The 26326-nt window shown below is 42.1% G+C and overlaps 1 protein-coding gene, 1 long non-coding RNA gene and 1 pseudogene across 6 annotated transcripts; all 3 read left to right on the forward strand.

Moving 5' to 3' along the window:
• The first annotated feature begins 3542 nt into the window (after positions 1-3542).
• Positions 3543-5410, forward strand: LOC127774833 (obtusifoliol 14-alpha demethylase-like). The gene is made up of 2 exons (XM_052301122.1): positions 3543-4027; positions 4296-5410. The coding sequence occupies exons 1-2, from the start codon at positions 3563-3565 to the stop codon at positions 5295-5297; spliced, it is 1467 nt and encodes a 488-aa protein (XP_052157082.1). The 5' UTR covers positions 3543-3562; the 3' UTR covers positions 5298-5410.
• Positions 5411-8482: 3072 nt separating this feature from the next.
• LOC127774226 (G-type lectin S-receptor-like serine/threonine-protein kinase At2g19130) lies at positions 8483-15178 on the forward strand (annotated as a pseudogene).
• Positions 15179-20212: 5034 nt separating this feature from the next.
• On the forward strand, positions 20213-21899 carry LOC127774384 (uncharacterized). Of its 5 annotated transcripts, none has more exons than XR_008017725.1 (4): positions 20213-20631; positions 20750-20885; positions 20980-21095; positions 21437-21899. It is a non-coding gene; the product is annotated as an uncharacterized LOC127774384 (long non-coding RNA). The 5 variants fall into 5 exon arrangements; XR_008017726.1 differs by having other exon boundaries at positions 20980-21079; XR_008017727.1 differs by having other exon boundaries at positions 20990-21095.
• Positions 21900-26326: the final 4427 nt, after the last annotated feature.

Consider the following 26326-nt stretch of genomic DNA (forward strand, 5'->3'; position numbering starts at 1 on the left):
CCACATCATCATCCACTAATCCACTAATTAACAAGATGCCACATCATCATCCACTAACAACCATCACATTTAAACATCATGCAAACATGCTATATCTCTATAGCTTTTATAATTTAAGAGCTTTTTAAATACAAACATGTTAAATTATCATCCAACATAATTCACATAACGTTTCAATGTATATTTTTGTTATGTTTTATGATATCCTATATACTTATATATTTCATCCTTACTTAGTGCTTAAATGGTTAATCTATGGTCCAAATTATCTTTCTCCTTTTTTTTCTCTCATTAAGGCATATCACATCAATTGTTTTTAGCCTTTAGATGATTAATCTACGGTCCAAACTATCTCCCTACTTTTTAAGTCATATCACATCAATTGTTTTTAGCCTTTAGATGATTAATCTACGGTACAAACTATCTCCCTACTTTTCTTCTTCCATAAAGTCATACCACCTTACTTTTTACGTTTGGATCACCATTCTACATACTATTTAAATTTAAATTATCATAAACCACATTAATTTACTTAATCTGATGTTATCTAGCTATTTTACACGTTATTTTGTTATTGTTATCATACTGTCATATCACATCAATTGTTTTTAGCCTTTAGATGATTAATCTACGGTACAAACTATCTCCCTACTTTTCTTCTTCCATAAAGTCATACCACCTTACTTTTTACGTTTGGATCACCATTCTACATACTATTTAAATTTAAATTATCATAAACCACATTAATTTACTTAATCTGATGTTATCTAGCTATTTTACACGTTATTTTGTTATTGTTATCATACTAAATTCCCGCAGCAATGCGCGGGGTTTCACCTAGTTATATATATCACAAACACTTTGGGAGTAATAATTAAAGAAGTTAGCATACATAATTGATAGAGAAGAAAATGATGAGAAAACCTGTGCTCAAGAGGATTTGAGCTTAGGCCAATGCATTACTGCTAGCAGCTGCCTATCAGTTGAGCTAGGCACCGTTCTCAACAGAGTTATACTAAACGGATCATACTACAAGAAACTTGTTAATCCGTAACGGATTCTTGGTGATGGATTCATAAACCGTCACTGACAGCGGCAATCCGTGACGATAATCTTTTTTCCGTCATGGACGTGCACCAGTGGTTATTCTTGGCCCGCTAACTCATGATGGTTTTATCCAGATCGTCACAGTGTGTGATTCTAAAATCTTCACAGTGTGAAGATAATCAAAAGGCATTTCAAAACTTGTTTTGCTTGAAAAGGATTTGAATTTGAGGTTCAAATGAATTTTTTAAAAAATGAAAAACTACACTCTCTCTTGGGCCATTTCTGGCTGGCCTGCAGCCCACATGGCCAAACCCACACTCTCTCCTTCTCTTGGGCTCGGCCCAGCCTCCCTCTTACGCTTTCCCCCTTCAGCTGGGCCCGGCCCATTTTCCGCATGGGCTAGCCGCAGGCCACCTGCGCCTTGTAAAAAAAGAGACAAAATTGTGTAGCTCTTTAGGGGATTCGAACACCCTTCAACCAAAAGCACAATATCCCTAAGGATCCACCACTGAAACACAAGTGTTTGGTCATAGGACAAGCACTTTGCTTTATATATCAAACGTTAGCAGGTAATGGACTCCTGCTCGTGGGATTCATCATAAAATTCACAAGAAAACCAGCAGGTTTTTTCTTTTCAATCGATGGCTAAAACTTGTAGGTAGTCTTTCTCCCTCGTACTAACTTCAAATTAGATTTATTATTTTTTCTAAAATTTTCTAAATTAATGATCTATCAATTTATTGTGTTATTACAACTATTATTTTTTTTCATACTTTCATGTGACTTTGTTTTATCAATTGAAGATCTAAATTTCAAAAGTGTCAACTTCAAACGATATTTTGAAGCAGTAAATGATTTCATCTGAAAAAGTCATGAACACAAAAGTTGTAGAACTGATCGAGATCTACAATTTTTATTTTGGTCATTTGTTCATTTGACAAAATGATAGTAACATTGTTTACACAATTTACACATCTAACTTATAATTTATGAAACCATATGGGAGATATGTAAAATTTATGAACAATGTTACTATTACTTTGTCGGATGAACAAATGACCAAAATAAATTTTGTAGATTTATATGGATTATAAAACTTTGTTATTGATTACTTTTTTAGTTGAAGTCATTCACTAATAAAAAATTCTATTTGAATTCTCAAACTTTGAATTTCAAATTTCAAATTGTTCAAATAGAGTCAGATGGAGAAATGACCAAAATAAAAATTTTGCATCTCGATGAGTTCTACAACTTTGGTTTTGGTGACTTTTCCATTTGAAATCATTTATTAACACCAATTTTTGTTCATGTGGTTATGCTAGTTCAATGACCGCATGTTACTAGAAAATATTTTTATCAATGGTAGTAAGTATCCGTGCATTTACATGGGCTATTAATATTGTATCCATCCTAAAATATACGGTGTATTAGTTTTGTACAATATCTTCTACATTATACTTTGAATATTAATTTCTTCAATAATATATTATCAACAACTACGAAATTAACATCATCATAAGTATGAAAGATTATGGAAAACAAATATAAAGATATGACATGCATATGCATATTTCCTTTTCTGCTACTTCTTATATACTATCAATTTCATATTTGTAAATTTAGAATTCGTAAATAAAAGGTTGTATTACGATGAGGTTTTTTCTTGTTCTAACCATTTGGAGATTATATTCTAATTAGCAAAATCAAATTTGTATTCTCAATTATAGGTTTTCATGTTTTAGTTGTTCTGAAATTTGAAATAAGTATCATGTTGTACGTACTTAACTACTTATCTAGTCCCAGTTAGTTTCTTTTCTATTTTAATATTTCTCAAAATCAACATAAATAATTAGCAGGTTATAAATGACATGGACTCATAACAAAGAAATATAAATTTATTTTTCTTGATAACATAATTTCTAAAATTGTGCAAATTTATAAATATAATGTCATGCTCTATGTATGTAGAGTATCAATTTTAGTTTTCAAGGTTTAGCAATTCCAAAAATTCAGAAGTAAAAATACTAAGTTGTACCCATCTTGGATTATAATCTTTCTCATTTAATTCTGAAATCCTAAATTAATAATTAGTAGGCTGTAACTTACATCGACGGTCCTTTTTATTTAGGCCGTTATATTTCGGTCCACCAAAATAGATGGCCAGATTTATTCTAGTTCTAACATTCAAAACTAACAATTATCAAGTTGTAACTGTCACATTCCCCTCTTAATTTAAGTTATTATAATTCGGTCATACAAAGGTGGATTGTCAGATTTATTCACTATTTATCCTGTTAACGTGAGAATTTTCTCGGAGTACCCTAGTATATGTATAATCTTGAGAAATATATCCATTTATTTGTCTGCAGAGCTAGCATGTATTTCTGTTCGGCCATGTATTATTTTCCCACAATTTCCAACTCATCTGTGATTCTTTATACTGTTGCAGTGCTGTTAATTCCTACCTCCAACTAGGCTGGTTGTTGTCATGGATCTTGTTAGCATTTCCATTTACATGTGGTCCATGGTAGCCCTTTGTACCATCATCACTGCAATGGTGACCACCAAACTTGCAAGAGTAAGAAGACCAATTACCCTCAATCCAAAGAGCAAAAGACCACTTCCACCGGTGGTGAATGTCATTGCCCTTCTAGAGCACTTACCTAGGCTATGTACAAAGGGTGTAATTGCTGTTATGCATGATCTATACACACGGTTCGGGAGTGTGTTCACGGTAAGTCTGTTTGGACTGAAGGCAACCTTCTTGGTTGGACCAGAGGTCTCGGCTCATTTCTATCAAGGGATGGATTCGGAGATTAGCCAGGGCGATCTGTATGAATTCACCGTGCCCATGTTCGGCAAAGGGGTTGGCTTTGACATAGATAATGCTACTCGAACCGAGCATCTCCGTTTCTTTATTGATGCGATAAAGACGTCGAAGTTGCGAAACCATGTCAACTCCATGGTGCAGGAAGTAGAGGTAAGTCAGCAAATGTGTCCGGTATAACTTTTTTCTATAACCTTACTGCAAAAACATGCCTGAAGGAACTTAAGATTTTTCTAAGCTACTCAAAAAAAATGTCTAGACTGTTATTTTTTTTAAGAAATTGAAATACTATTTTCATATAAATCACTTCTATTTTTTTCCCAGATCTGCCATTGTGCATGCTCGTGCCTTTTTTTTTGCTTGAATGCTTAGTTGCGTAATATGTAATGCATATCTCATTATATATACATTATACATGCAGGACTATTTTGCAAAATGGGGAGAAAATGGCATAGTTGATATAAAACATGAGTTTGAGAAGTTACTCATGTTGATCTCAGGCCATTGCCTACTCGGGAAGGAGGTTCGGGACAACATGTTCGATGAGGTCTTCTCATTGTTCCATGAACTTGACAGCGGGGTTGGCTTGGGCAGTGTCATCTTCCCATATATCCCAATTCCATCACACATTCGACGCGACAAAGCACACACCAAACTTGCAAAAATATTCTCCAAAATTGTGAGGTCGAGGAGGGACTCCAACCGACCAGCCGAGCAGGATGTACTCCAGTACTTGATCGATTCCAAGCATAGAGATGGAAGCTCCACTACCGAACAAGAGGTCACTGGGTGGATCATTTCTATGGTTTTTGCCGGAAAACACACAAGCACAAACTCCACTACCTGGACTGGAGCATGCCTACTAACTCATGACAAGTTCTTGACAGAGGCACTCGATGAGCAAAAGCATATGATTCAAAAACATGGAGACCATATAGATTATAATGTGTTATTAGATATGGACATCTTGCACTGCTGCATCAAGGAGGCCCTAAGGATGCACCCTGTGGCGCCAATAATATATCGCAAGGCACAAAAATCATTTGTTGTAAGGACGAGAGAAGGCGATGCATATGACATTCCAGAAGGGCATAATTTACTGAGCCCAATGATATTCAACAACAGACTACCCTACATTTATAAGGATCCCCATATGTATGACCCAGATAGGTTTGCTCCTAAAAGAGAGGAGGATAAAGTTGGTGGCATGTTCTCTTATACATCGTTTGGTGGTGGGAGGCATATTTGCATTGGTGAGGCTTATGCTTATATGCAAATTAAGGTGATATGGAGTCATTTACTAAGGAACTTTGAGTTGAAATTGGAGTCTCCTTTCCCTAAGACAAACTGGAGCAAAATCCTGCTGGAACCTTGGGGAAAAGTAATGGTAAGTTACAAGAGGAGGAGGCTCCCCACAGCTTAGTAGAGAAATTAATATACATGGTTATCCGTATGTCTTGTATTTTTGTCATGTGTCTTGTTTGTAATACCCATGTAACAAGAATAATTCCGTATGCCACCACATGGCTAGGTGTCAATGTATGTAAGGGTGTGTTTGGATAATGGAAAATGTGGAATGGGATTAGGATTGCGAAATAAATGAAGGGTTAGGATTAAATGGAAGAGGGATAATGAATGGTTAGGATTTAAAGATGTCTTTTGGTGGGTGGGAAATCATTTCCCTATCCCATTAGCCAAACACTACCTAAATGTTTATAATTGAAATTTGATGTATTTCTTATGCAATTGCAACTGCTCTAGTAGGAATACATGATATTGATAATCCACAATATTATAATAATGGCACACCCAAAGTAAGTGATATGGTTTCTACATATCTAGTGTCAAGAAAGAGCATCCACAATGCACATGGTTGTCTTGTTGGTTTGAAGAGAAATAATGCTCTAATGGGTGAACACAACCTATTAGGCTCCGTTTGGCTAATGAGTTATGCTCATCAGGAAATGGAAATGATATACTGGTAGAATGAGGTGGTAGATTATATGAAGGGAAATTATATTCCATGTTTGATTTGATGAATGGGAAATGGAAGTTTCTAGATTAATGACCAAAACACCCCTCACAATAAGTTGTGGTAGATGAATCAACAGATTAAAAGGGTCAAAATGGTGAGGGCAATTTGGTAATTTCTCCTAGCACTCTATCCACCCCCTCAATCCAGCAGGATTGCATATCCCATTCCCGAACTATCCAAATAACGGAAATATAAAATTTGGAAATAATATCCATTTCCCATTCCCTTTATCCAATTTTCCAAACGTAGCCTCATAGATGACCTTATCTAGGCCCACCGGCAAGGGTGAGCGAGCGACTCGATTGCACAGGGCCGGAGACTTTGAGGGGCCCATAGGCCGTCGGAGAGCAGCCCATTAGGCCTAGTTGCTGCTGCAACACTACCTTCAGGCCTTCAGCTGGGTAGCCTGTGAATCCCTATCGATCGCACATCCGTGCACGGTGCACTAAATTGGCTAGGCCAAGAGGCGAGACAAGAGTAAGCGCCGAGTTCGTCGCCTGTTCGTCACCTAGACTCCCGACGTCGCATGTTCGTCTCTTGTCAAGACGTCATGTCGCCGCCCTAGTCCTCCCAGTCCCAAGTACCGGCAGCACCGCTGCAGCATCACTGGATCAGCAGCCGGGCACATCAAGATGAACAGGTTCTACTTATCCCAATTCTGATTTATTTTTTAAAACTTCTATCATAAGGAGTCACTACATCTCAGTCCAAATGCGTTCATATAATAATCTGTTAAAAATGAATTGTGATTATTCTTCTTGGCCTTAGAACATGTTCATGTCAATCCCTCAACTTTTAGGGCCATAATTTGCATTTTTTTTCTAGGGACCTAATTTTGTAGAGATGACTCTGACCTTATCTAATCTAAAAACGCCTATTAAAGATGAGATTATGAGAGATGACCCATCACAGGTGTAGTGTCATCTGTGATAATCACAGATCATACGTCATACTTGTGACTCGTCATAGATACACATGTGACTGGTCACAGCTATAGCCTGTCACACAATACTATTGTCCAGTTCATATTTAATTTTTTTTCTTATATTATCCTCAACCATCTTTCAATCTTTTCATTCCTCTCATTTAATAAGTTGTACACACTAGATACTCCCTACATCTCTAAATATAGGCACAACCACCTTAACCTAAAGACCAAGAAACACTCATTATCAATTTCTAAACACTCATTATCACATTTGTATCACCCTAATAAATATATGCATGCACCTAATAAATTAGAGATCTTAAGGGTGGAGGATTTAAAATAATAATAATTTAATAAAGAAGAGATGCTAATTAATTACATGCATGCATGCAAATCTTATATTATGAAACATCTAAAAAATAGTTGTGGCTTATATTATGGAATAGATGGAGTATGTATTGGCAGGAGTTAGGCCCACTACCGATGGCTAATCTATATTCAGCCCAATAAGTGATCCGATGGGATTATGCTGAAATTATGCCTCTGTAACAGCGGAAGCGATGAGCCCCATACTTCTGCTCCACATCTACGATGAAGCAGACCTACGATGTGGTGGTGTGCCCGTGCAAACGGCCTTTATCTTTTCACTTATGCTTATACTTATCAGCCAAAATTTAAATTTTCAACTTTAAATTTGAAGCCGATTTTAGGGTTTTTCATCGAAGTTTATTTTTCAGCATTTGCTTTTAGATTGCTAAGAACACATATATAAAAGTTTTATTTATAAATTACTTTTTATTTGTGAATATGCCGCTTGGTTTATTCCATAAATAAGTCAAACGATGAGGCTAAATTTCTACGGGCCTCAGCCTAAATGGGTGTTAGTTCGAGGTGGCTACTATCGATTTTCCATGTCCATCAATTATTAAAGGCACGAACCAACGAATCCACACACATGATCACCTGGTCAATCCATTGAAATTTGATGCAAAATCAGTCCTTCATGATCAGGTCGTCTGACGAACTGTTGATGGTAGCGTTGCTTTTCTGCCACTGACCAAAGAATTTGCAGCCGGCCGGACATGCCAGTATGTCCTCTTACTCAACGCCTCAAACAGAACTCAGCGATGAAGGGTCAGAGCATCTCCAACAGCCTCTCTACATTAAATTCTCCAAACACCCATATAGCTAACTCGCCATCTGATTTGACTAGTCAACCTAGTTACTCGTTCCAACAGCCTCCCCATCTACCATCCCCATTATAAATCTATGACAAATGAAAACTATATGTCAGCCTCTGCTACCCTTCTTCCTTCTCTTCCACCCCATTTTCCCCACCTATACACGAAGGCGGCCACGGCCATGAGTGCGTCCACGGCGCAAGCACCGGAGCCGCCCGGCGCAAGCGACGGACGCAGCCACCTCGAGCACGGCGTGGGGCGGCTCCAGTGCGGCAGGCTCCTGGAGGCGCTGCGTCGGGGGCGGGCGGCGGCGACATGCCCTGCCCCGGGAGGTCGACGACCACGATGAGGATGCCGCGGCAAGGCCAAGCTTGTCCACGGCACGGGCGACGGACACGGCCACCTCGAGCAGGGCATGGGGCAGCTCTGGTGCGGCGGGCTCCTGGAGACGGAGGAGGAGGATGATGGAGCAGCTCCGGCAGGTCGGCGAGACCATCGACGGCGTCAACGCCCTCCTTACCCACGCCTACGCTCTCGCCTTCCACGCCGTCGCCGCCGTCGAGGTCCGCGCCCGCAGGCGTAGGTGATAGCGGCGGCGAAGAGGGACGGCGAGGTTGGGGACGCCGTGAAGGAGAGGGAGAAGGTGTGAGGTCGCTGCCACCGTCGGGGCGCTCGAGGCTGCCATCGTCGGGGCCGTTCAGGGCGGTGCCCTCGGCGGGCTGATGGGCACGCTTGCGTCGGACAGCGGGTCGCAAGCGGCGGCGCGGGGCGAGGCCAACCCGCTTGCGGAGTCGCGGCGGCGTCGTATGCGCTGGCGGCGGCCTCGGCGGAGTCGCAGCTACCTCCCCTTCCCCCGACCCCACCTCGTTGCCATCGCTCGAGGTCGGCGGCGCGGAGTGCGCCGATGGCGACGGCGTTCTGCGAGCGGAGGGCCGGCTCGTCGTCGCCGTCGCCGCCCCGTTCCAGATCCCGGAGGGTCGAGGGGAAGACGAAGGGCAGCGCCATCTCGTCGTGGCCTCGGCGGAGTCGCGACGGCGGGAGGACGACGGCGGCGGCACTGGGTGGATGGGGTGGCGGGCAGGGAGGAAGCCGAGACGGGATGGGGAAAGGGGGGAGAGAGAAGAGAGAGGGGGTGGGACCCACACCAGATGGCCAGCCGTCCTGGCTGGCCAACTTTGGCTAGTGAAGTGGGGAATTTAGCCAGCCGGATGGCTTGGAGAGCCATTTAGCTAGTCTGTTGGAGTAGATTTTTTTGTCCAAGTTAGCTAAATTTTGGCTTGGAAAGCCATTTAGCTAGGCTCTTGGAGGTGCTCTCAGTGAAGTCACTTTCCCGACCATTCCTTCTACATGCTAGGTCTCTGTCTCAAAATATAATATAAAATGTAATAGAATCTAAAATACCCGTAAGAATTGGTTTGGTAATCTAAAATACCCGTAAGAACCAACCGACAGGTTTGGAACTCGTTTTTTTGGACGGAAGGAGTAAAACAATTAGAAAATCTAGAACTTTGATTATTGCAAGGTTGAAAAAAAAGACCAGGATGTACAGTAGTGCAGTCAAGTCAGAGGAGTGTTCTCTAGCTCTAGCCGGCAATGAAATGTGTTCCGAGTCATAGCAGTAATTTGCTCCGAAATGGGAGTACGTAGATCGGAATAAAATAGCTAGGAATATCATTTGTTCCTTCGTGAAAATCTTGAGCAAAATTAAGTCCATGGCGGCGACCACGCTTGCTTGCTGTTTCTCTTCCTCCATGGATCTCTCCTGCAGCGCACGGCTGATGCCGTTGAGGATACGATCACGGCGAGCCGGCCGCTATCAGGCAACCAGAAGTTGGTATCTCGGGGTGAAAAGTTCGCGCTAGGATTCTTCCGGTCAGGTAAGCTAATTAACACTGAAACGCTGCACGTTACGGCAGAAGTTTAGTACTCCAGAAGTAAGTAATAAGTAGATATAATGAGTAAGATAGATATATGGTAGTATAAATTTACATGAGTTGATATGGTTTATGTTAATTTAAATAGTATAGAGAATAATGATTTAAATGTAAAAATAAGGTGATGTGATTTTATAAGATAAAAAAAGGTGAAAGATAATTTGAACCATAGATTATCTAAGAGATAAAAATAATTGAGGTGATATGATTCAGTGAGAAGAAAATAAGGAAGAAAATTTGGACCATATATTAATCATCGAAGAGTTAAAAACAATTGATATGGTATTGCTTAATGGGGGAACATGAGGAAGACAATTTGGATTATAAATTAATCATTTAAGAGATAAAAACAATTGATGTGATATGGCTTAATGAGAGAAGAGAGAAATAACATCAACTAAGTGAGGATGCACTATATATGTATCAATATAGGATATTATAAAAAATAGAGTGATATATTAAAATATTATGTGAATTATGAGAGATGATGTAACATGCTAGTATTTTAAAGCTTTAAAATTTAATAAATTGTAGAATTAATAGATAATATAGCATGTTGCATGATGTTTAAGATGCATGCTATAAAAGTGTTTCAATTAGGAATATAATTATAATATATTTTTTTCATTTGAAATATAATTATATGATATCTTATTGTGAAAATTTAATTGCAGCGGATACAATTATACAATCAAATCATGTATCTAATAAATAGTTTAGAAGAAAATATATTATAAAATTTGCTTACAACTTTGTTAATTAGATGTAGAAAAAAAATACAGAATACATAGTACTTTGTTAGAGCACGTGCACTACGTGAGGGAAACAGCACGTCAGCACATCCATTTTTCTTTTGTCATCCATCGAATGTCCGACTTGTAGCCATCCCCATGAACTTGCATTCAACGGGCCAAGGCCTAACCCATGCTGGTTCTTTCATTTTTTTTTAATAAGTCCGCTTGTTGTCCCCTAACTTTACGTCGAGTTTGTTTAACATCCTTTATCCCCAATACCAAAAATCTTCACCTCTAAACTATTCAAAATCGTGCGATTTAGATCCCATAGTAGTATGGATGACTAGTTTCGCTAATGTGGTGTCCTAGTCAAAAAAAAAAAATGTAGGACTCACATTTAAGTAAAAAATGGGGAGCTCGCGTATCAGTGTCCTCTTCTTCCTTCTCTTTTCTTCCCAAGCTTAGGAGGGAGGGGGAGGCGGCTGATGGGAGATTGAGAGGGAGGGGCAGTTGGTGAGCGTGGAAGGAAGGAGGAGGCGGTCGGCGGAAGAGCGGGGCTCTGCGTCCCTAGAAGCCTGCAAGTCCACCAGCTCTACGTCCTCGGCCATTGCGCCTTTGTCATCCCTGAGCAGGAACAGCAGGTCCGTGATCCGGAGTTTCCTCACAAGTGCCGAGGTTCGGCCGAAGCTGGTGCGCCACAGCGTCGGAGACGGCATCACTAACTCCGCGAGACACGGCGGCAAGGGGAGGAGCCACCTGCTGGGAAGAGCTACCACCAACATCACCCACAAGCTGGTCTCAGCTATTGAGGATCTCAAAGACGCGGGTGATGTTGTACCACTAGGGCTCGCCGCCGTTCGTGTTGTGCCCCCGGCAATGTCCACTGCGGTTGTTGCTGTGGTGGCGGCGCTTGGTTAGGATGAGATGGAACAAGGTAGGAAGGGGTTGCTGTAACTGAACTCCACCTCGCGGTCGGCACCGCGCAGGTCATAGACGGCGAGCACTGGATCGAGCGCACGGCACAAGAACGGTGGGGGAAACGCTTGATGCCGCCTCCCCCTCCCTCCCAGGCTCGCTAGCCGCCTCTCCCCCCTCCCCCATCTCCCGCCGGTCGCTTCCCTCCCCCCCCCCCCCCCAATCTCTCACCGGTCGCGTACCCCCTCTCACCCAAGCTTAGGAAGAAAAGATAAGAAAAAAGAGGGTGCAGAAACACGGGCCCCACATTTTCTTCATATCACTTACATGTGGGCCCTATATTTTTTTTTTGCTGACTAGGATGTCACATCAGCAAAACCAGACATGCATACTACTATGGGACCCAAATTATACGGTTTTGTATAGTTAGGGGTGAAGATTTCTGGTATTGGAGATAAATCATGTCAAACAAACTCGACGTAAAGTTGAGGGATGGCAAGTGGACTCATTCTTTCATTTTTCTCCACTCTATTGGCCGACTTAGTAGTAGCCCAGTAGCCGAGTAACTAAATGGGCTTTGGCCCCTCTCAAAAAAGAGGGGCTTCGGCTCCAGTGCGTCGCATAGTCGTGGGGCGGCTGACCTAGCGCGACTCGCCGCCGCCTGCCGGCGGCCGCCGTGGCGCCTTCCCCATCGATTTCCGCCACCGCCTCCACCTCTAGGCTCTGACTCGCTGCCGGCGAATGTGGACCCCGGATCCGCCTGTCCTTCGCTGGCTTCCCCCGCCCCCAGTCGGGGGCGGCTCAGGTAGGTACTGGCACTGCACTGCCCATTGCATCGTTCTTCCCTAAGACATTAGTTCGAGTCTTTTTCGTCAGGTTATGTTCAATTATTAAATGCTAGGTTAGTGTGTTTGATTGTCTGACTCCAAAAGCATTATGATTTTTTTAAGCAATACGTGTTCATTTTCATTTTTTTTAGGTGAAAAGCAGGAGCTCTGCCTATTGAATACTTCTTCATCAATGATTAGTTAGTGACAAATGGTGGGACTCTATTAATTAAACACACAATTTGTATTCATTTGTGGTCGTTTCAAACTCAAAGTTTCTAATATGGTTATGTTTCCAAATAAAAAATTCATGAGCATCTGGTTAATACATAGCAAAATTTCTCAGCTATCTAAGTATTTGATTTGAACACCATCAACATTAAAAGTAGATGGCACTTTATACGTGTTTAGGAATATAGCGTGATAACAAAAGAAAAAGATCACTTCTTTTGCCATGTATGCATTCATACAAATCGTGGACTGAATCATGGTTTTCATGTGCATGCAGCTGGTGGACATCTTAAAAAGTGGTACATAGCAATTTGGTACAACAAGGTCTCCATCCAGACTGCAGTGTGGATAGCAAACAGAGAGGCACCAATCTCTAATCCAGATGAGTCCCAGCTTGCCATCTCACAAGATGGCACATTGGTCCTGCTTAACCAGTCTAGATCAGTAGTTTGGTCAAGCAATGTCCCCAATGTCACTTCGTCCAATTTTGATTCTAGCGAGGCCAATACGGTGGCCGTGCTACTTAACACGGGCAACCTTGCCCTGTCACCTGCGTCCAACAGCTCCCATGTGCTGTGGCAAAGCTTCAACCACCTCACTGATACACTACTTCCCAACATGAAGATTGGTTGGAACAAGGTTACAGGTGAGCGTGCACGCCTTGTGTCATGGAGAAACCAATATGACCCATCCCCAGGCACCTTCTCAGTCGAGATGGATTCCAATGACAGCAGTCAGTATATATTTCTATGGAACAACTCCAGACCCTACCTCACCGATGGGAAGTACGACCCCAGCACTGGTGCTTTCAGCGGCATTCCAGAGATGACACCGATAAGAAACTCCATCTATGCATTCCAGTATGTGGACAATAACGAGGAGGCCTACTTCATGGTCACCGTCAAGAACGACAACATCCTTTTCCGGCTCACCATTGATGTGTCTGGCCAGGCAAAATCGACGGTGTGGGTGGCGGACAGGAATCAATGGATGCTCTTCTTCTTACATCCCAAGGCCAAGTGTGTTGTGTACTCGATGTGTGGTTCATTTAGCAGGTGCACAGAGAATGCCATCCCCTCTTGTAGCTGCCTCCAGGGCTTCCATGAGCAAAGCCCAAGCAATAGGATTTCCGGCAATTATGCTGAAGGTTGTACTAGGAATGTGGGTCTGCATTGTCACAGCAATAGCTCAGCACCAAAAGCAAGGAAGGACAAGTTTTATGTGATGAACAATGTGAGGCTACCAGATTGGTCACGTACTGTGCCTGCAGAGAATATTGGTGACTGCAAGGTATCTTGTTTAAACAACTGCTCATGCTCGGCTTATTCTTACAATGGCACATGTTTGGTTTGGTACACTGATTTGGTAAATCTACAAGACAACCTTGATGGTTCTGGTTATACCATTTTTATCAGGTTGGCCGCATCTGAATTACCTGACTCAAAGACCAAGAAATGGCGAGTTGTTTCCATCATCATTGGTGGGTTTATTCTTTTGGTCTGTGGAGTCATTACTTGTATATGCTTCCTCAGGAAGAGAACTATGAAGGCCATAGTACCCATTGCAGTTGATGGTCATTTAACCACCCTCAAGTACAGTGGTTTGCAGCTTATAACAAAAAGCTTCTTGGAGAAACTGGGATCAGGATCATTTGGCTCCGTGTTTAAGGGGGCTCTGCCGGATAAAACTGTTGTTGCAGTCAAGAAGTTAGAAGGCTTTCGTCAAGGTGAGAAGCAATTTCGAGCCGAAATGAGCACCATCAGAACCATCCACCACATAAACTTGGTTCGGTTGCTTGGCTTTTGCTCTCATGGTGCGCAGCGTTTGCTTGTTTGTGAACATATGCAAAATGGTTCCCTGGATCGCCATTTATTTGTGAACAATGCAGGGGCTTTAAGCTGGAGCAGACGATATCAAATTGCCATTGGAATTTCCAGGGGGTTACCCTATCTACATGAGAGGTGTAGAGATTGTATTATTCATTGCGACATCAAGCCAGACAACATACTGCTCGATGCGTCATTTGTTCCCAAGGTAGCAGATTTTGGCCTGGTGAAACTCCTAGGTCAAGATTTCAGTAGAGTGCTGACGTCGATGAGAGGAACTATAGGCTATCTTGCACCTAAGTGGATAAGTGGTATGGCTATAACATCAAAAGCAGATGTATTTAGCTACGGTATGCTGCTTTTTGAGATCATATCACAGAGGAGAAATGCAGAACAAGGAGAGCAGGGTGCAAACATGTTTTTCCCGGTGCTAGCAGCGAAGAAGCTTCTAGAAGATGATGTGCAAACATTGTTAGACCCTGAATCAGTCGATGTAATAGACTTGGAGGAGCTTGCAAGGGCTTGTAAGGTTGCATGTTGGTGTGTTCAGGACGAAGAAAGCTCCAGGCCATCTATGGGTGAAATTGCCAGATTTTAGAAGGGTTTGTGGATGTTAGTATCCCTCCTGTTCCAAGATATCTCCATGTTCTTGCAGAGCGTGCAAACCATGTTGAGATCTCTATAAATGAGTAGTCAGTAGCAATGACTATACATCTAAATACTCCAAATTATTACTCCCTCCGTTTTTTAATGTATTTCCATGTTGACTTCTGACGAGGCATTCAACCATTCGTCTTATTAAAAAAATATATAAATGTTATTTATTTTGTTTTCTTTTTGCGATAGAATGTTATTTATTTTGTTGTGACCTGTTTTATCATCAAAATTTATACTTTTACATATTTATACTAAATTCTTGAATAAGATAAATAGTTAAACCTTATTAAAAAGTCAACATCGTCCTACATAAAAAGTGGAGGTAGTATTTTTTTTATTATTTTGTATGACTAGAATGTTCACTATTGAATTGAAGTTCAGCATAACATTCTCTGTGTTCACCATTTCATTCATATTCTTTCTCCAGCATTGATTATTGAATTCAAGATGATTAAAAAAAGCAACGTAGCTACATTTCATTTCTTTTATATAGTGAAAAAAAAAAGCAATGTAGCTACACAAATTTCTCTGCTATTGAATTGAACATTCAGTATAACACAAAATCCAAGTTGAAAAAAAAGCTCCACTAGTGAGCTCAATATTCAGCATAACTCAAAATGAAAGATGAAAAGAAAAAGGTAAAACGCAACAAAAATTAAAGATGTAAAAGCAGTCCGCTATTGAACTGAATATTCAGTACAACACAAAATAAAAACTGAAAAAGTAAAATGAACTGAATATTCAGTATAAACCCAGAATCAAAGAGGAAAAAAATAAATAAAGTAAAATGAAGGAAAAATAAATAAAGTAAAATGAACTGAATATTCAGCATAATACAAATTCAAAATTATAATGTCTGAGACCTCTAGTGTGTGAGACTAGCGTGACAACCGACTACACCACCCAGACTAGTTTACTAAAATTTGTACATATACCTTTTTTGTATCTTCTCTGTGTTGGGTAGCATTCAAGGTTTCAAAATTCAAAAGCATAAAAAAAAAACAAGGAGATCATAAATGTATAAAATTGGACATATTGGTTATTTGACTTTTCTTTTCTTCATCTCGTTATGTCTAATTGATCAGGACTCCAATTAGGAGAACACATCCACTAAAAATTCTGATAAATATTTGTTTTACAATAAATATTAAGGGATTGGCTAGATTCATGACGTCACTTTTTTTAAAAAAAAAAGTCTACACTTACATTGAAATTACACTATAAATTTAAATTTACACTATAATACATTATAAGTTTCAATATGTACACTGTAATTTCTCTAAATATATAAGAGAATTAGTATTAAAATAATTTTGAGTAAATTACACTTTGGCGCATGTTTTAATACCAAAATTTCACTTTGGATCATCATTTTCCAATCTTTTCACTTTAAAATAGGTAACTTTATCTTTGTTGCATAATAGACTATCACAAACCACACCTGTAGCATGTCAACCACGTTGAGCACATTGGCAACGACATGCCGGCAAACTTTCACACTTATGCACATGCCAGATACCTTTACCGGTGAAGATGTTAGACATGGCTAGTTAAAAGAGTTAGGGTGATTCATCGTAAAAATAAATAAAATAAAGTTACCTAGTCCAAAGTGAAAAGATTGAATACATGATGGTCTGGAGTGAAATTTTAGCAATAAAACATGATCCAAAGTATAGTCTACTCAATAATTTATTAGCTACATGGAAGAGGATACGGCCATACGGGAAAGATAGAAGTATCCTTATTGCATATAAGGAGAGCAAACGGATAGAGAGAAAAGCACTGAATGAAATTAAGTGAAAATATGACGCCATATGATTAGCAAACCCGAGATATTAGTACTGTATTAGCACACCAAACTTGTCTACTTGACCAGGTTAATTTGGTCGCTAGCTAGTGTGTGAGCGTCCATCACGAGCTGTAGTCTGGCTTCTCATGCACCGGCCTCCGTCACACCTTCAAGGGCCTGCACCATATTGAGTTATAATCCAAATTTATTTGCATATATATAAAAGTTTATTGGATTGTACACCCGGGGACGCTTGGAGGTGCAGGGTTGGAGCCCCGCGGTACGGATCATTATCCTTTTAGGGTTTCAAATTCATATATACTTGTTGTAAGCCGCCGTTCGCGTTGTAACCTCACCCTAATATAGTGAAGATATTTTGATGGCTGGTACCCGTGGTTTCCTCTCTCCTGTTTTGATAGGGTTTTTCACGTTAAAATCTCATGTCTTCTATAATTGTTCTATTATTTTTTATCATTTATTTGTCTATCGTTACCTAACACACCGTCTCCGCCATTGTCGGCCTCGCCTCGTCTCCTCGTTAGCGTTCACGAGGACGACGACAAAAACGATGGCAGCTGCAGCGATCGCGGTCGCGACAATCCTCCATTTGGGTGGTTCCCCTGCACCGGCAAGCTCCGACGTGGCCAGCCGGAGGTAGAGTCTCCCGGCGGCGCATCTGCCGTTGAAGGTGTAGGCAGAGCAGGAGTAGTCCCCGAGGCACTCGCTCCCGCAGTCGGCGGAGCTCGCGGCTCTGGCGAGGCGGCGGTCGTCGTCAGCTTCATGCCATCCGGTCCATCTGCAAGAACCAGTCTAGCTCCACCTTCCGCTAGCCACCGTGTCGGCGGCGAGCGAGTCCTCCATACGTTCTGCACAGCGCGACGAGGATGACAAAGGCGCATGCGCGTGGCGCCGCCGCACGGGGAGGTGCATGCGCCGGCCATCTCACGCTCGCTTCTGTCCACGTCGGCGCGTCTCAGCGGCGGTGAGTCATATGCAGGTGGCAAGTGGCGCGACTTGGAGATTCAGCATGGTATGAGCTCGGGTGTGAATCACGTGCGTAATCTATGGACAAGCGATGTAGATAGGTTCGGGCTGCTCAAGAATGTAATACTCTACTCCTGCGAGCTTACACGGGGAGGTAGCGAATGCGACCGGGTCAAATCTCCTTTTTTTTTTACTGAAATCAAATGTCCTTAATTGTGGTTGTAAGACCAGCACATACGCCTCCAGCCTTGAGACCAACCTCGGGGCCCTGGCCCACTAATCAGTGGCACCTTGTCCCTGAGCTGACGCTGATCTTATGGTGCCCTCTGTACCTCAGGGCATTCTTCAAATCAGCAACCGCGGTCATTCTTCTTGTGGACCTTGGGCCAGCTGCCCACACCCCTACGTAGGTCTTTATTATAATTGTGGTGGGCCATATAGTACTCCGAGTAGTCAAAAGTGAGGGAACCTTAGTTTCCACTTCTCGACACCCTCCGTCTCAAAATAAGCATAGTTTTCACCCTCCTACATATCTATACCTAATTAAAAAATACGTAAGACTTCCGGTAGTTTTTCATTAGGATCTGCGGGTGTTAAAAATTTTCGTCCCCGTCTATATCTATACCTACATATACATAATTAAAAATATGTAAGGTTTCTGGTAATTTTTTTCGTCCGGCTCTGAGTGCGTTAAAAAAAATTCGTCCCCGTAGTTTTTTTCGTCAGGCTCCACGTGCGTTAAAAAAATTTATCCGTCAAAACGCTCGTCTGATCGAGTGACACCCTCCAACTCCACATACGGCTGGGCAAGCACGTTGCGCCGTCCTGGCTGGTCTGAAGCAAAGGGGAGAAGGAGAGAGCCAGATATGCTGGAAGTGGAGAATATAGCAGGACGAGCTAGACTGAAAGGAATCAGGCACCGTAGCTTTAAGAGAGGAGGGGACTTGGGCTGGCCGATGTTGGGTTGATGGGTAGGAATGGAGTGAGTGGCTGGGAAGGGACAGGGATGAGGTGTGGCCCAACATGAATAGGAGTAGTTTCCTCTGATAACTTTACAGGGAAAATGATTTTGAGATGAAAATGAATATTTGGAATAGTGACTTCAATTCAAATTTGGTTTAGGTTTCTAGGAGTTCAAGGGAAATACATTTGGTTGGGATTATTGTAATGAGATGAGATTTGGAATCTTGCGATGATTTGAATAATTTTGTTGAGACTAGAATGGATGACAGAAGTGGAGGATTTAAATGGAAAATCTTTATATGTGAACTCATAAATTTATAGGGGTCCAAGAATAAATATCCCAAAAAGAGAATATTTGTTTTCGACTACGAATTTAGGAGAATTTGGATATACGAGAAAATGTATCAGAGGGAAAGGAATTTTGGATTCGCTCACTACTGGAATCCTAAGATTTGCCTAGCGGTCCAAGTAAATCACATGCTATTATTGTCTCAACTCACAGTTCTTAATCTTTTTCTATTGTATGCAATAGTTGGTTAAGTAAATCACATGTTTTTCCACCTAGCAAAAAATGGTTAACTATCACCATATGATTGAATATGTAGTAAGGCTCTATTTTTAATCCTGTTACGAAGTACGGCTATTTTGTTAGTACTAATATAAAACCAAAACAACTAGAATATCTCCGCTTTACAAAATTCAAGTGCAAGTATTCATCCGTTTATCTACTTCCAATATACTTATCATCTACTTTCATAAACTCTAATATAATGATTACTAAAATATAAATTTATTTTAGGATAAACAGAAGGGCTAGCTAAACATGAACTTATTTGGAAGGAGTATGCGCGATGTCATGCATGTGCCCGTGTCGCCGACGTTCAGCCCCGCACAATTGACACCACCTCCCCTGCATATACTGATCTCACTGGTGGAGAAACCGTTTATAGTCCCAGTTCGTAACCTCCTTTAGTCCCGGTTTTCAAACCGGGACTACCAATCCGGGACTAAAGATAGCGATCTTTAGTCCCGGGTGAAATAACCGGGACTAAAGATCGACCTTTAGTCCCGGTTGGTGTTACCAACCGGGACTAAAGATCAAGCTGACCTTTTTTTTTATTTGCATGGCCCTGTTGCTGCATGGTTTATAACCATGCATATATATGTTTCAATACATACATACATATATACATATACATACATACATACATACATATATATATAAAGAGAGAGAGAGAGGGAGATACTATACTAAACCTGGGGTGCGGTGTATTAGAACGCAACCCACCCCCTACCCTCCTCACCCCACCGGCCCACCCCCCACCCCCATCCCGGGTCGCTACCCCCCACCCCACCATTTTTATCTCTGGAGTAATTTGTTTACTGCTAGAAAACACCTGGCATGTATATATACTGGTTTTACCATCTCTTACGGTTATTTCTATTTTTTTTCCACTAGCCTTGTATCCGACTTTTGTGGATCTGGGAACGGCTGGCCAGTGCACGGTGGTGATGGCGGGCTACAGGAAGGAGGCAGCGGCGTCCTGGATCTGTTCTCGCCGGCGGCAGCGGTGAGGAGTCAGTGGATCTAGTGGATTTGTCGATGGAGTCAGGTGGAGTGCCGTCGCCGATCTTCAACTTCCCCTCTCGCGCAAGTTTCCTCCCATGTCGGCTTCTGCTAGCCACGGTAGAATCGGTGCCGCTATCGAGATGAGCCAGATCCGGCATATACCTTCCACAGTTCCCCACCGAGGTGAGGCAAACATAGCATCATCCTCTGTATTTTTTTGTTCGATCTCTGTGGCATGCAGCATAGCAGAGCATACGATTCCCAAAATAACTTGCAGTCTTCTGTTTTCTATTGCTTCCAGAACAGGATGCAGACACAAGTTGAATGATTAGACCCCAAGAGAGACTAATTTCTTTGATGCTCTTAGATGTCATCGGTTTGTGTCCCATGCATGTACGGCTGTAGTGGCCGTTTTCCAAATTAGATATGGTAGGAAGGTAATGAGATACACCTAATCATGCTTCCATTGCCAAATAATTTGCTAATCATGGTTTGCCATACGGCAAGCAGGATTTGATCCTTTTCTAACAGATCCTCACAGGTGGCTCAACACAGCTGGCAGCGGCGGGGTCGACGACACAGATCGAGCACCTTCCATCCACACCAATCCGACGACATCGGCTGCAGCTAGGTTCAGTTCATAAATTGTGAGTTATTAATCAGCAATATTTGCATCTTTTTAGCCTGAAGCATCCCAATTACCTTTTCTACATCTTTCAGTTAACAACACTCTAATTTTTTTCGGGTGCCCTTTTTTTGGTATTGGAATCCATGTTCTTTTCTAAAAGTGTGGCACGTTTTGTTCTTTGATGCGCGATGGCGAGAAGAAAGCAGCTGTTTAGAATCCATGCAGTTCTGCCATTTTTCATTTGCATTCTCGTGATGTTTTTGATCTGTTATTCAGCTCAAATACAAATACTTGGCTGCAGTTGTAGGCTCTCCTAATTTTGATTTGGTCCTCTGAATTTGATTGCTATGGTAATGGCAGCTGCTACTCTGTCACCGGATGGATTGAGGAGCACCCGAGCTGAGGTTTATGGTTGATTATACTTAACCCTTTCGTGATTCTCCAACTAAATATGAAAATTGTACTGGTTGGAGGACTTGAGAAGATGCTGCAATCTTCAGCACGAGGAATTTCTATAGCATGAAGCAAGAGAGAGAAAGTGCGACGACATTGTTTGTGAAAAATAGACTTGATGTTAACTCCTGTATATATATATTCCTTTCAATTGGCTTTTCTTCAAATGGATTGTAAGAAGCATGAACACTGAAACAGAGGTACTGTAGTTTAGTAAGATTTTGCTCTAATATGTAATGGTGACTTGGTTACTAAGAGAAATTTTATGACAAGATTAATATGTTATGTTGAGAACCATCGGTGTAATTTAGTTACTAAGAGACAATGTTGAGAACCATCAGTGTAATAGTAAGTTGGTTACTACGAGAAATTTTATGGCAAGATCAGTATGTTGTGTTGAGAACCATCGGTGTAATAGTAATTTATTTACTAAGAGGAATCTCGTAGTGATACCAATACGTTAATTCTAAGTAATTTACTTAATAAGAAGGTATACGAACCAATTGGGAATACTAATATCCTAAATAATTTATTTACTAAGAGAAGAGCTGACAACTACATGAGAGCAATTCATTTACTGAGAGAAGGAACCAAATCGAGAAGGTTGAAAACAATCAATTGAGAGTAATCCATTTACTGAGAGAAGAAATAAATTTGGGAGTGCGGGAGTGTTAGTAACTTATTTACTCATACACTGATAGATAGACTCAGTAATCTTATTACTAATGGGCCAATCTGAAAGAAGTGCGGAAGGAAAGAAAAAAAAGTATGGGCTATTTTCTGCGGGATTGATAGTGTGGGGAAATTTTTGATAGTAACTTGTTTACTTATCGAACTAAAACCACTGATAGTAATTGATTTACTTAACGAAATTTTTTTTTGGAGAGGGAGTAATGGGGGAGTTTGTGCGGGATGGATGTGGGGGGGCGGGGTGGGGGGTGGGGGAAGGGATGTTGTGAGGGGAGTAGTTTAGTTATAGCACACCCTGGGTGCGGTTTAGCGCATCCCTATATATATATATATTATTTATATATGTTTCAATACATATACATGCATAATATATATGTAAAGGATACATATATGTTACGCAAATGCATATGTATATATATATTAAAGCACTTAACATTTTATGTGCATATAAATATGACCAAAATATATATTTACATTAAAGTAAATGTGTACATGCATATAGAAAAATAGACATGTATTAATTACAGTTCATTATGATGTCCTAGCTAGCTACGACTTCGACGTAGTAGTCGTCGTTATCTCAGAAGCTAACAACCTATGAATTGTATTTCCGTCGTAGTAGAATTCACCATCGGGATCAAGGATTTGTTCGTTGATGAATCCCATGAGTTGTTCTTGAACCGCCGCGATAAATTCCTTCTGTGTGAGGTTATCCCTCATGTGAATAACCTATGAATGTATGAAATTAATTAGTAAACAACAAATCGATACGTACGCAATGAAATTTTCAATTTATTTGTACGTACATCGATCTCTCTTGTGTTGATGATTTGGTCTGCAAGGCAGTGGCAATACTCGCACACGTAGTAGCTGCACAAGTTAGTTCCATGTGCTTGCTTTGCGCACTATATATACATGACAAACGGCGAGAGATCAAATTAATATACACTTGTATTTGAATTGGAGATTCAATATAAATATAGAGCATTTGTACTCACAGGAAATTTAAACTTTCGCCTAAGTCTTTCTCTCCATTTGCCGCGGACCAAATGACGGAACCGATACCAAGCCCTACATGGAGTTTAAAGCTATGATTCGTAGTAGCAATTAATTATAACAAGATTCGTAATTAACATTGGAACTTATGACAGTACCTGTCTATAAGTTCAAAAACCTGGTCAAACGTAGACTCTTTTTTATCCATTGAGACATATACGTTGACTACGCAGGCCTCCAAGTCAAAGAGTAAAAGGACCCAGTGGAATCTGCAATGTGCGTCGAATACATTACATATGAAACACTTAGCATGTTCGTACGGGAATGAAATTTGGTAGGAAGACAGTACAAACTTACTCTGTGTTGTACGGCAATAGTATGAACGTCTTGTAATGCTGCACCTTCAGGAGATGGACGAGATTGTCCTCTGTGGCTTGCGGATAGTTGGTGATCATTTTGACGTTTACTTTCCGAGGGTCGATGAATCCAGTATCGAAAACCCCCCGCCGTTGGGCCCTTTGAATCTCCATTTTACAACGATAAAAGGAAGTATATATTATATATGGTGTACTTATATACAAGGACCTAATTAATTAAAGGAAACGTAACAAGAAATCTAACTGAACGATACTTACAAAGTCCAACAACTCATAATAGAGACGTCGAGGGCATCCAGCTGGTATAGTTCGTAGATATCCTTGAAATTGATCCAAAGAATATCTTCTCCTTGCAAGAAGTCCGTGTCCCTGATCCTCGCTCCGATAATCTCTCTACCAGTGGCGCTCATCTCCATGTACAGTTGATGGAATTTGTACATCTGTGTTGTCGATCCGGGATCGCCCAGGATCGGGTGGAAGGTCGGAGAAGCCAGTCTTCAGTTGGTACTCAAAAACTCGTATAGCCGTTTGTTTCAATCGGTAGGGACTGCAGCTGCTCAGGCCTGACAAGCGGTTTACCGAGTTCGTACATGTATTTCACTTCTGCCTTTTCGATTGGTGCGCCTCGTAGCAATTGATCCGTAGTTAGCCCGGTGTCATTAATAAAATATTTTATTCCAAATTCTTCACCGGTCACCAACGGCTCAATCTCCTGGTTTGGTTGCTCTCCAAGCTGAGGGACTGGTTTGGACTTTCTAGAAGATGCTTTCTTAAGCGTTCGCTCGTAGTCCGATAGCTTTACGGCCTCCTTGGCAGGTGCAGACATACCCCTGAAGAAGTTCCTAGCACTCGGGTCTATAGGAATCTTCTTTTCTAGACTTCGAGGCTTCAATTGTCTCCTGATTTTTGATGCCACATAAGCGTCAAGCTCCTCTTGCGTGCAATTGTACCCCGGGTCCTTGTTTTTGGCGGCGTCAACTTTCGCCTTCTTCATTGCCCTTGTGGGGGCAGGCGGTGGAGCTTAGAGGGGGCCTTGACTTGGAAGGTTCCGGACGAGGAGCTTGCGGAGGAATCGGTGTAGGAGCCTGAGGAGGAGTCGGTGCAGGAGCCTGAGGAGGAGACAGTGCAGGAGCATGAGGAGGAGACGGTGCAGGAGCCTGAGGAGGAGATGGCGAAGCCGGAGGAGATGGTGCACGAGACGCTGCTTGTCGCCCAGGGAGGATGATGTACCGCTTGCGCCATAGTATAATGGCATGGCTTGTTTCTCGTAGATGCGTCTCACCGTCTCCTCCAGGGTAGTCCAACTCGAGGTCCTCGTACGCGGCTTCCACCAACTCAACTTCGACCTTGGAGTATCCTGCTGGAATCGGCCTGCAGTGGTAAGTCCCTGAAGGGTCCGTTGGGATGGCCATGCCCGACGCCACCTTCACGTGGTGAGAGGCTATTTATTAGTAATCAACATATATAAGCAGCAACTTGCAGAATGGACAAGTCTAAAATCTATAAACTACGAGCTTACCTTTATTGATAAGTTCTTGAAGGGAATATGCAGCTCACATGGTGTCCACTGAGTGATGTCATCAACGGGGCAGGTGGTTTCGTCCTGGGTTTGCATGGCGTCCATGCTCTGTGATCCTACTTGCCCTGTTGAGGCGCAGCTGCTACGATTGCCTGAAGGGCTGACCATTGCAGGAGGATTGTACGGCTGGGGATCCTGGGACCGATGTGCGACCATGCATTCATCCACCTTCCTTGCCACCTCCTCTTGCATGCTGAGCTCGTAGCTCGATACCCTGTACTCAAGATCTGCAATCTTCGCCTCGGTATCTCTCTTGCTCCTCATTCGACTCCTATACGTGTGGATGTCCTCCTTGAATCCAATCTTCCAAGGAATCACCCCTTTCCCTCGTGTTCGTCCTGGATGCTCTGGAGTCTGCAGAGCGAGTAATAGCTCGTCCTTCTCTCTGTCGGGTCAGAACGTGCCCTGAGAAGAGGCTTCCACTGCGTCCGTTAGTCAACTCGCAGCCTCGCGTATCTGATCGCTGAAGACCAAGGAGCCATCAACTAGGTTGAGCGTTCCACCGTGAGCATAGTACCAAAACTTCGATCGATCCGGCCATTTAGCGGTGGCCGGTTCGATATCCCTCTCAAGAAAGCTTGCCTCCATCTCCTCCCACTTCGGCATCGCGACGCTATAGCCGCCTAACCCCAAGTGGTGATGGTTCTTCTTCTTGGCGGCATTTTCTTTGTTTCTTTCCATCATCGCCTGCCCTTGTTGACCTGTCTTGTAAGCAACGAACTCGTCCCAGTGATCCCTTAGTTTCTGGAATGTGTTGAAATTCGGTGTCTGCCCCTTCAGGATGTATTTCTGGTACAGATCTCCCTTGAAGCTCTGAAACTGTTCTGCCATATTCTTTAGAGTTCACCTTTTCACTATGTTCTCTATACCCGCGGGAAGGGTGAATGTTTCGAGCATTCTTGTTCACAGCATCTCTTTCTCCGAATCTAAGACAAAGCTCTCATGATCTCTGCGTGCCCTTGTTCTGCGCCAGTACACCGTACTGACAAGCACGTTATCCCGCACAACCCAACCGTTGTGTCGTACGTAGTTCTTGGCTACTTCTACCGAGGCACTAGGTCGGCCATCTTCGTCCACTTCCGTTATGATGTGTCGACCCTCTAGCTTCTTCGCGGCACCTCGTTGTCCGCGTGCCCTCTTCTGTCTAGCAGAGGG

This window comes from Oryza glaberrima, chromosome 5 (genome assembly GCF_000147395.1).
Source record: "Oryza glaberrima chromosome 5, OglaRS2, whole genome shotgun sequence".
NCBI lineage: Eukaryota > Viridiplantae > Streptophyta > Magnoliopsida > Poales > Poaceae > Oryza > Oryza glaberrima.

Excerpts from the sequence above, each read along its gene's own strand:
- LOC127774833 (XM_052301122.1), top strand. The coding sequence starts at position 3,563 with ATGTGGTCCATGGTAGCCCTTTGTACCATCATCACTGCAATGGTGACC. Across the intron at positions 4,028-4,295 it reads CCATGGTGCAGGAAGTAGAG|GACTATTTTGCAAAATGGGG; the intron begins GTAAGTCAGCAA and ends TTATACATGCAG.